Raw genomic sequence first — 11,968 nt, 5'->3', positions numbered from 1 at the left:
CAGCATTCACTGTAATAAGCTGTTCTCTGTTGCACACTGCCATTCTTGCTTTAAAGAGAAACAGATTGCTGAACTCAAGGAGACCAGCCAAATGACAACACTGCCGGCTGCTAGTGAAAGCACTCAATGCAGTGAAGTCCTAGGAGCCCGGAGGGATATCTGGCTAGTCCTGTGTTTTGAGACTCTTCAATGAGGCTCCACAGGCTCCTCTTTTCCATATTCTTGCTTTAAAAAAGGGACAGTTCAGCCAGGACCCCTTTTTTCAAAATGATGGGGGAAGGGGTGGGTGAAAAAACATCATCCACTTACCTCCCTGACTCCCCCCGCTCTGGTGCTTCCTGGTATTAAGCTGGGACTTGAGACATGACAGGCCTGCTCAGCCATTAAGCGGCAGAGGCAGAACACCACTACAGCCACTGAACGGCCAAAGTCCTGGCTCAATACAGGAAGTGACCGCACACCGGCGACCAAAGAGGCAGAATGTGGGTGGGAGAGAGGTGGATGATATATATATTTTTTTTTATTTTCACCCACCCCTTCCCCCGGCATTCTGAAAAAATGAATCCTGAGCTATCTTACAGCTATTGTACAAAATAACGCCATTTTGCATTAAATTGCGGCAAAAACACTTCAAATACGCAAACACTGTCTTTGGCCTGTTTCACACAGGCGTATAACATGCAACCATTTACATCCATATTACTGATGCAAGTTCCAGCCTGACCGAGAGTCTGTTGACTAAAACAAACAGCTGTTAGTTCAGGTCATCAGAGCCTCAACACTGGCTACATTGTGCCGCTATTGGACATCACATACGTGCGGTGGTTTTTGTCTGCACGCAAAGTTTGGGACATTCACCCACCACCTCCATATCTCAGAAGGCTTACTTCCAAGACAAGGAACAGGAAGTGAGTGCTGAGAAGCAGAAGCCTTCAGTTGTCTTCTGCTTCATGGACAAAGACACCAAGTAATCCTAATAACCAGTCTGTCTTCAAATAAAGTTTAATTCAAGGCACAGTCTTATTCGACTACTTATTCTTTTTTTATGAACAATCTTAGATTATGAATAAAATTTATGATTAAAAAATGCAGCAGGAAAATAAATGGAGTATATGTATAGTGAAAAGACACAGAAGGCCTTTATTAATAGGGACATCTCACTTTGTTTTTCTGATTTAAAAAAAACCAAAACTTATACCAGTATAACTGTTTTTTGTCAAGGTCCTTTTAAAATGAAAAATACACAAGATGATTTCTATAGAACCCAAATAGACAGATTAGATCCAATTCACATCTGCATCAGAGGGTCCATTAAAGGGGTTATCCAGCGCTACAAAAACATGGCCACTTTTGCCCCTACTGTTGTCTCCAGTTCAGGTGCGGTTTGCAATTAAGCTCCATTTACTTCAATGGAATGGAGTTTCAAAACCCCACCCAATCTGGAGACAACAGTAGGGGGAAAGTGGCCATGTTTTTGTAGTGCTGGATAACCCCTGTAAAAAAAAAAAACATACAAAAAAAAAAACTCTGCAAAACAAAAACAGTGCAGTATGTTCTGTGCTTTTGTCCGACAAAATGGCAGACACCATGCTGGAAATGGGATTTGTTTCTAGCATATAAGTGAGGGCAGAGCAAAGGAAATTATAAACGTGTAAATTTGGCCAATCTTTTTTAATACGGCTATTAGAACTGACATTGTACGAATGAATACTGCATATTTAGATTAAGATTAGGTGTTAATGTCCCTTAAAACGATCTGCTGGGGAAAATCTATTGGCCACTGCATTTTATGGCTCAAACATTCATGATGATGTATCAAACCAGTCAAACCATACTAGTGACATTCTGGGTCATTAACAGTTTTTCAGCTCACAGCACCGCTAGCACCTCATATGTACAGATGACCAATGTTTATTTAAAAAAAAAAAAAAATTGCTATTAATATACACCACAATCTCTAAGTGCATATGATGCAAATCATGCGTTTCGTTTGGTTTCTTTTCCCACTGTGACAATCTTCGTTCATAAGACACAATACAATTTATTTAGTAGTCTTGTATACAACGGATTTTAATTAAAATAAACCATGTTTAAAAACAAAAAAAAAGCCAAAAACACAATAAAAATAAAAAAAAAAAATAAGAAAAACCTTTGACGACAAAATAAGACCGCATCTATGACAAATGTAAAAATGCTGATGTGGAAGAAATAGAAGGATCTTTGCGTGCTATTTAGAATCTGTTCCTTGCTCCTATATACATATACACTGTGCTGCAAGAAACAATACATTTACCTGGTATTTATACAAATGTTACATGCTTAGCGCTCGCTTGGACAGCCAGACTGTACAGAAAATACGCTTGCACAATTTCCTACTTGCTCTGCGCATAATTTATAAGTTAAAGTAGATATTATAACATAGTACTTTCAGTACCTACATAATAAGCAGTAGCCATGCAAGCCAGGTTTGCAATATATAAAAAAATGTCTCTCTCTCTATATATATATATTTATATATCCCTCAAAAAAAGCCAATTAAGTACTTAGTAATATTTACAAATGCAGTATATGTGCCCTTCTTTTTACCCTGAGAAATCATGCAATATTTCCCTTGCCAATTTCATTGATAAAGCTAAAAAAGTAAGAGGGATGGGGGGGGGGCACGATCAAACAAGATGGCTGAGGTCCTTTCTTAAGTAACGGGAAGTGCACATTGATGGGGAACCCAACATGTATACGCAGCGTCGTCTTCAGATTTTAAAGACAAAGTCCATTTTCTTCTTGAACACAGACCTGAAAACAAAAGACGGTAAAGGTTAGGCATGACTATATAGAGCGGTAGGATATAAAATATTCATTTTCTACCTATATGGTGACCTGTCCGCTATCAGCCCAAAAGAGAAAAGAGAAAGCAGATAGGCAGTAGTACATTTCTCTCCCTGAACAACAGAAGACAGTGAGGCAGATGTGTAGGAATTCTGGACTAATTTGGCTTACGTGATGTATGACATACTTTGAGCTGAGTGGATTGGACATACCTGAACCTGCTCGAGATTCAGAGTGTGCAGCATTTGGTTACCGGTGGCTGAATAAGTTGGATGTAGCCTTAGGGAGTCCTGAAAAACATGGATACAGCCTATGGATGGGTTCTCACACAGTATTTTTGTCCTCATATTGCAACCAAAACAAAGTCTATGTTCACACACTGCTGAAATTTAGTGGATGGCCGTCATTTTACGACAAATAACTGCTATTATTTCATAACCACGGCCAAGGTTTTCAAATAACGCCAATTGTTTGCCATTAAATGACGGCCATCCACTAAATTTCAACGGTGTGTGAACATAGCCTTTCTGTGTTTTCAATACACTCCCGGTTTCGGTTGCAATATGAGGGCCAAAATACTGAGCAAAAATACTGTGTGTGAACCCAGCCTATGGCTATATCCATGTTTTTCAGGAAGCGCCACCGATAATCAAATGCCACACACTCTGGTTCAGATGGACCTCAGCGTGCTTGAGATTCACTCATCTCAACAAAGTTTAAATACTTTTTTAGACACCTGTGCCTCATTTAACAAAAGGGACATAGCTTATCAGTGAAGCGGCACATGATTCTAGTGTAGGGAAATTGTAGTTGGTCTAAACCTGAGGCTTATTCACACGATCCAGAGGAGGATCGCGGCATGGATCCCCTAGCTGATGCCCCCGCCGCCCGACATGGATCCCCCCCAGCAATGACAGGAGAGCATTATGGGCCTGGACTACACTGCTGGGAGAAGGCGGTGTAGTCTAGTCTAATATACACTAGGACATGTCCTATCTTTGCACTGTGCGGGTCGGGGCACGGATCGTGTGAATGGCCACATTGACTTTAATGGCATCTAAAAGTGTACGTGGTCGCTTATCCCCAGCCACGGACAATTGTACAGGACATGTAAATGCAGCCTTAGACTGGACAACCGAATTTACCAGACAGCATGAGCCACTTAAATAAATCTAGTGCATTTGGGAGCTAAAAATGAGACATAAGTATATTCCCCCCAGTGGCCCTACACTGCATTAGGAAAATGTAAAGAGAACCGCTGACAGCTGATGATTTTCTGACAGGTCATTAGAACTCAATCAGGAAACAACAGCGCGTTTCCTCATTTATTAGCTGATCGTTGGTCAGGGAGGTATGAACTTGTTTGGCTAATAAATGCCACATGTAATATGGCCTATTACGTTAAAATACATACATATAATTTATGGGCCTTCCATGTTCTGTGCAAAATACGCATATGGGAATAAGCGAAGAAGAAAAACAAGGTAGATCAGCTCACCTTGCATCTGAGGACTGCTGAAGGTTGATTGAAAATGGGTGGAGATTAGAGATGAGCGAACCAGATTTGGGTTCGAGTCGATCCGAACCCGAACGATCGGCATTTGATTAGCGGTGGCTGCGGACCTTGAATAAAGCCCTAAGGCAATGTGGAAAACATGGATATAGTCATTGGCTGTATCCATGTTTTCCAGACAACCTTAGAGCTTTATCCAAGTTCAGCAGCCACCGCTAATCAAATGCCGACCGTTCAGGTTCGGATGGACTTGAACCTGAACCCGGTTCGCTCAACTCTAGTGGAGATGATAGGGTGCACAGATCCCAATATTAGCCAGGCGTGGATTCACACAGAGAAACAAGGAAGGGGATTTTTAGGATAGTCCAGCACTCCAAGACTAGTAGAAAAATATCGGAAGTAAAACATAACTTTTATTCTGTTTACTAAAATTATAAAAAGGTTTTATAATTTTAGCTAAGAGAATTAAAGTTATGTATTAATTCCGATATTTTTCTACACAACTTGGATTGCTGGACTATCCTAAAAATCCCCATCCTTGTTTCTACGTGGGAATAAGGCCTGAGAACTTTGTATCACACCACTAAAATTTTAAATTTTAAACCCAACTCATTGTTTTTTGGTACAATATGCATTATGAATTATGGGGGGGTATTTTTATTTTAGTCGGTTTTTGATTTAGCCAGAAACACATTTTTACAACGTGTTACACCTTGATGCAAAATTGCACAAGGAGAGCGACGTACAGAGCGGCTACTTTGAGAATATATATAGGCATAGGGGAAATATGATTTTACCATTTTAGAATTCAGATTTTCAGGGAACCGGTTAAAGGCGGCTTTAGTCAAATTTTAGTGACAAAACCACATATGACTTATGTAGCCGATACAAAATGCCATGGACCATAATTGCAGTCATTTTAGGTTATTAAGTGTTTATCCAACCCGATGGAAGAACAGACGAATACAAAGACAACCAGAAGAATTCAGAAAATAACCAAACAGAACAAAGAGAAGAGAAAAGAAAGTGGCTGGAGATGTTCCAGATTGGGGAGACCCTCTTCATTGTAACGATTATTTGCACATCTCACATAATAAAGACATATATTTCATTACTTTACCAGCATTTGTGTTTTAAAGGCAGTTAAACCTTTTTCAGCTGTCATTACAAGCTTCAATAACATTTTAAATGTAAAGTGAATCCTTGTAAAAGGAGTGATCATTCAAAGCAATTACTTAAGAACTTAAGAGACAAAGAAGGAAGAATTCCATTCCATTCACATCATCATGGTAAAAATGCTGGTGAGCCAGTTCATCTAACAATATGAGCCGGATCTGGCTGACATTACTATTTATACATAGGCTGGGGTATAACACATATCTGTACAGAACTGTGAAGCATGTACTGTGCTATAGTTGTATACAAGGTCTTTACCTCAGTGCTCCAACTGCCGGATCCGCTCCTCCACCATGCTTTTTTGATGCCTCTGGTTTGTACTTGTATTCTGCTTCCATCCTGCAGAGTCTGTTCTATACAAATTGTCACTGGAATATTTTCTTCTAGAATTAAAATTATCATCAACCTGTAAGGAAAAAAAAACAAAAAAACAAAAACACACTATTAGAAAAAAGAGAGAAAGATCGTGATAATCAGCTGAATGTTTATGGATGGCACAGCCAGGGCACAAAAGCCTATAGACATTGACATCACTTATAGCCATAAGGTAGCAGTCAGCAATTTTTATAAATGTTAAGTAAAATCAAGAAATATGTGGATATCACTGTATTCCTGAGGGGCTGCTTTACAAGCACACACACAAAGTTTTAGTTAACACAATTCTTAAAGGGGTTGTAGCAAGAACCAAAGTTGGTGAAATGAGATGTGTACTACATATAGATGTACAGGTGTACACATGTGTTGATTAAAAAAAAAGAAAAAAAAAGGTTTTCCTTCTCCATGTAATGTTTTTCTCCCCCATGGATTTAATCACTTCCTGGTTTTCTTTCGCTGGAGACCACCAACACTTCCTGGAGACTGCAGTTGTACTGAGCATGCCTGGCCCACCTTAGTGGGTCTTAACAAAGGGCAACAGGTTTATCAATACAATAATGGCGGTTAGCAAGTCTCTCAAACCGTACATTTTCAGAAATTTTTAATTTATATATGCATCAATTTAGACCTAGTTTTCTTAATGGCACGACCCCTTTAATCTTATCTTCTAAAGATAGTCTTACACAGATATAGTTTGGCTGAAAGCGAATGTCTGGCAGAATCAGTCACTAACTGATGGCAGTCCATCAGTCTCCTGATGGGAGAAAGATCATACATGAAATATGTCCGACCCTTTATTCCCTTGGAAGAGAAGTGCTGCCTGGACATTCTAGTTCCAATGCCTTAACTAACTTTCCTTAAAGAACAACTCCGGAGACACAATTAAAAACAAACAAACAAAAAAAAAAAAACACACTTTATACCATGGGTCTCCAAACTGCAGCCCTCCAGGTGTTGCAATACTACATTTCCCATCATGCAGGGACAGCCAAATCCAAAGCTTTAGCTGTCTGGGTATGATGGAAATTGTGGTTTTGCAACAGCTGGAGAGCCCCAGTTTGGAGACCCATGCTTTATATTAACCATCCCTCCGATGGCGATCGCCACTTGAATCTCCCCGACGGCCGCGTTCCCTTCAGCTCCGGCTGGCGTCTTTGGATCTCCCTCACTTGCAGTGAAGTGAACGGGAGAGGGAAAGACTGCTGGTGCACATCAGCCAATCAGGGCTGAGCAAGCTAGAAGTCATGTGATGCACTCCAGCCAATGAAAAGTGCACAGCAACCTTTTCCTCTCCCATTCACTTTAGTGGAAGACGTTGAGGACGAAGACCAGCAACCCCAACCCCCCCGTCAATATCGACACAAACATTTTGTAATAGCAATACCTAAATATTACTTTACATGACAGTAACCAGTCGTAATATAACCAATTTTTATAAGCAATTTTTTTTTAATAATATTCTTTATGTCTGACATATCATAGGAAATTAGCCTAACATTTTAGAATCTTTTTTTAGAATCTGAAAAATACATATTAAAAAAAAAACAAAAAAAAAACAAAACGTTTTATTGGGTTTCAGAGTCACTTTTGGTAAATTTTTAAAAATAATTAGCAAATTGATTCTTGCAATTAATTTTGTAGACTAGAGAATCTGCTAATTATTTCTAAAAGCTGACACAAATCCCGTAAAGTATAAAGAAAACACACTGCAGAAGGCATGAAAACAAATGCACACGCTATGAACAAACAAAAAGTAATCACCCACCTCAAAACTTGAGCGATGCCAAGAAGCTTTTCCCGATGTGACAGCCATGCTTGGACTGTTTCGTCTGGCAATAATTTCTGTTGCACTTAAACTACTTTGACTCCGTTTAGAGATAAATTCCGGGGTAGGGCTATAACTATTTATACTTGAAACTTTACTTCTTGAATACAGATCACTAGAACGCGCCCTTGACGAATTTTCACCATCAAAACATGATTTCCGTCTAGACTTTGAATCCATGTCATCCTTTTCATTACCGAGCCGATCCAGTTCCTCTGTGGAACCAAAACCACCTTTCCTCCAAGAGCTTTTATTTGTTACACTTTTAATGTCAAAATGATTTGTTTCTCCGATGTCGTGACTTTTCCACGTGACTGTTTCTATACTTAAATCATTTTCCTTGACCTTATCTTTATTAATTTGGTCCAGGTTCTTACTCACTTCCCTATGATTCAAGGCTGCATCCTTATCTGCCACCTTTAAGATCAGATCATCTTTGTTTAAAGAGATTTCAAGTGGGATGCTGATGTTGTTTTTTAGCAGTGGCTGATCATTTGCAGACAGTCTAATATTGCTTGTGGAAGTATGTCTTTCTCTTATGATCTCATCTGTGTTGGTGCGGGAAGATGTTTCGGATGGGTAAATTTTTATACTACTCACTTTGGTAGGAGTTCTGTTCACATCGGAGCTGGATCTTGCTCTATAGTCACTCATAACTTCCTTCACATCTCTTTCAATTATAATGGGCTTAATAACCATAGTTGATTGTAACGCTTCTCGTGGACTGCACGATCTTGGCGACACAGAAATGTGAGAATTTGTTTCTGTACTGTCTGCGCCATCAGAAGAAATCTTTCTAAGATTCCCTGCCTCCTTATTACTGGAATAACTGTGCCTTTCAAAAGAGGAATGTCTAGTAGTATCTAGGTTTAAGACTTTTTCTCTAGAACTTGATTGTCTCTTGGTGTGTAGTCCCGAAAGCCTGGTCCTTCTCTCAGAATCTCTGTGATCTGTTGCTTCTAAGATATGGGGCTTTTCAGGAATTTGAGGTTTTGAGGCTCTACCTCTTGTTTTATCTCTACTATAGTAGGATTTGTGCGTACTTGAAGTCTGACTTATTTGTGGATCACTTTCCTCATGATTAAAAACTGTAGCTTTAGTGTTTTGCTCAGCAAAAACATCCGTGACATTGTCTTCTCGGCCTAAAATACCTCCATATCTGGAGTGTCTATCCCGAGACGAGGACTTTATTTCCACATCAGAATTCATTTGTAATTTTGAGCCAACAGTCATGTCAGTGTTTCCTTGAATATTACTAAGTCTTGGACTAAGGTTACTCAAATCTGGGTGCAGAGGTGAATTTGACAAGCTGTCTTCAGTTGAAACCATTTCCTCGATGTGTACTGTATTCTCCGATTTTTCACCAGAAGTCCCCTTTTCAACTTCATTTTCCAAAGTTGTCTCCTTTTTGTAAGCTTTAACAGAATAATCTTCACCAAAAAACCTCATAGATCTGTCTGATTGCTTTGAGGTTGACGCTTTCCAAGACTTCTGAGGGGCTTGTTCTTGAACAGCTGGTGGATACCTACTTAAAACTGACGGCTGGTCTTTAGATTTTTTAGTATCATTATGCACCATGCTAAAATCTTTACTACTTGAAACATAAGAGAGCACCACTTTCTCCTCTTTCTTTAGATTTCCAGTTGTATCAAGAAGGGGAGTGGACCTTGCAGTTCTTCTACTGCCTGAACTAGAGTTTGATAATTGTCTCTTAAGAACTTCTGAATGTCGATACCTATCATTTCTCAGCGGTTGAGTTGATAAATCTTGTGAAGTATATTTAGAAATGGGGGGCTCAGTAGATGCTACTTTACTTTTTCTCTCATTTTTAACTCTACTTCGAGAAATGAAGTCTTCACTTTCAAGAATGCCATTTTCAATCTCTTTATACTGGTTATTTTGCCTTTGTAATGTCTGCAATTCTTCAGTGACCAGTTTGTTTTTATTCAGTTCACTAACATAGCTTTCTTGTAGTTCACAGTGTTTTTCTTTAAGCTGCTTCAACTCTTGCTCGAGTCCCTCATAGTGTTTGAGCTGATTCTTAAGTTTCTCAATCTCTTGGTTAAGTTCCTTTATTTTATTGTCTTCTTGGTACTTGTTTTTCTCATTTTCATTGTTGCTGCTTGTCTGAATCTCTGACTGCTTAATGTAATCAAATCCAACTCTTTGCAATGGTTTAGAAGTTAGGCTGTCTTCAATTCTGAATTTATTATGCTCTTCATGTTGATCGGGTGATCTCTCCAAGGCATTGGATTCATTTCTACTTTGCTCCCCTGTCATTTTCCCTTTTAATTCTATTTGTTCTTTAAGTTCCAAAATTAATTTTTCATTCTGCTTTTCTCTTTCTATCAATTGCTTCTTTTCATTAGCAAAACTGAGGCTCAAAGACTTAATTTTCTCCAGCTCACCTGTTAAAAACTGTTCAGCTTTGTCCAGTTTACCTTCAGAAGATTCCAGTTCTTTCACTCTGGTTTTAAGTACTTCCAGTTCAGAAGACAACTTCTTAGACATATTTTTTTCTTCATTCAAACTAAGGCTTAATTGCGTACAGTCACTTTTGCTCTTGTTAAAAGCCTCTTCCAGCTTCTCAAGCTCTCCCATTCTCTTTTGGAGTTGCTCAATTTCCAGTTTAAGTTCTCGGGTAATATTTTCCTCATTTTCCAGTTTTTCTTTTATCAGTCGGCACAAATCCTCTGCTTTCTTCACTTCTTCATCTTTTCCTTCGATCTTTAGCACTCTTTTTCTCAAAGCTTCCACTTCTGCTAACATGCTTGAATTACTCCCCTCCGCCTGTATAATTTTATCCTGAAGGTCGAGAACTTCATCTTCAGCTTTCTGTAGATGTTTTGTTGCCTCTTCCAAATCATCCAAACGTCGGCCAAGACTTTGTAGTTTAAAACGTAAATGACGACTTGAATGCTCCATTTTTTTCCACAAAAAGAGTAAGAACTCTTCAGAGAGTCTTTAATAGCTCAACTAAAATGCTCTGAAACGGATAGTTTCAGAATTATCCTTTCTCTTCCTGATGAGAACGCTTTGTAGGACATCCAGAGACCATCTTACCCTATGATACAAAGTACAAAAAAAGTATAGTGCTTTACTTTTATATAACCAAAACTTATGCACATATCAAAATGGTAGGTAGTATATTCATTCAAGACATGTTTACATAGCACACATTGAAATCATTGACCAAGAACTATCAATCGGAGACAAAAACTGGACACATTTCTGTCTCAGACAGATAGCAACCAATCACAGCCAATTCTGAGAAATTAAAGGTGTCTGATTTTCATCTTAGGGCGCGTTTACACAGAAACATTTATCGGACAGATTTTGGAAGCCAAAGCCAGGAATGGATTTAAAAAGAGGATAGATCCCAGTCTTTCCTTTATGACCTGATCCCTGTTTATAGTCTGCTCCTGGTTTTGGCTTCAAAGATCTGTCAGATAAATCTGTCTGTGTAAACGCACCATTAGGCTGGGATCACACTACGTATATTTCAGTCAGTATTGTGGTCCTCATATTGCAACCAAAACCAGGAGTGGATTAAAAACACAGAAAGGATCTGTTCACACAATGTTGAAATTGAGTGTATGGCCGCCATATAACTGTAAATAACTGCCATTATTTCAATATAACAGCCATTGTTTTAAAATAACAGCAAATATTTGAACAGGGCCTTTCTGTGTTTTCAATCCACTCCTGGTTTTGGTTGCAATATGAGGACCACAATACTGACTGAAATATACGGAGTGTGAACCCAGCCTAAGATTGTATAAATCTAAGCCATTGTGTTAAGTTTGTCATAATAGGAACAATTTTTTGCAGTGGCTCCTCTCTGGCTCACGGAGGGGAGGGGTCTTGAGTTGGTCTATGATGTTATGAACATTTTGTTAGGTATTTTTAGCTCTCAAACACATACATGCAAGATGACTGCACAGTCTGAATCAGCAATTAGAAATCATAATAAACTACTTAGACTAGTGCTGAGAAGATAAAAAAGGAGGAAAAATAGCTTAAGTTTATTATTTTAGTAAGGCATAAATATTTGCCATTAAAAAGAAAATTCTCTGAATTGGCATACTTTGGGGCATTCACACATTTTCGTGCACATAAGATGTGCTACAGACTGGATTGCAGAAATCCCGGCATCATGATTCATTGTAATGCCAGGAGCTTTTAAACAGTTCAAATAGTCACGCTAACTGTAATGAATCATAATGCCAGGAGTTCTCCATTCTGGTCCGTAG

At 38.8% G+C, this 11,968-nt stretch overlaps 1 protein-coding gene across 1 annotated transcript in view; it reads right to left on the bottom strand.

Annotated features, from left to right (window-relative positions):
* Nucleotides 1-1,920: 1,920 nt before the first annotated feature.
* Nucleotides 1,921-11,968, bottom strand: part of LUZP1 (leucine zipper protein 1) — a 59,862-nt gene continuing 49,814 nt past the window's right edge. The window contains exons 3-5 of the mRNA XM_069971290.1: nucleotides 7,656-10,779; nucleotides 5,774-5,921; nucleotides 1,921-2,793 (exon numbers count right to left, since the gene is read on the bottom strand). Of these exons, the coding sequence (XP_069827391.1) occupies nucleotides 5,775-5,921; nucleotides 7,656-10,640 (3,132 nt within the window). The 5' untranslated portion in view covers nucleotides 10,641-10,779 and the 3' untranslated portion in view covers nucleotides 1,921-2,793; nucleotide 5,774. The remainder of the gene's footprint in view (nucleotides 2,794-5,773; nucleotides 5,922-7,655; nucleotides 10,780-11,968) is intronic.

The sequence above is a fragment of the Dendropsophus ebraccatus genome, chromosome 5 (genome assembly GCF_027789765.1).
Source record: "Dendropsophus ebraccatus isolate aDenEbr1 chromosome 5, aDenEbr1.pat, whole genome shotgun sequence".
Taxonomy (NCBI): domain Eukaryota; kingdom Metazoa; phylum Chordata; class Amphibia; order Anura; family Hylidae; genus Dendropsophus; species Dendropsophus ebraccatus.
The sequence above is the reverse complement of the archived record's forward strand: the minus strand, read 5'-3'. Positions and strand labels throughout refer to the sequence as shown.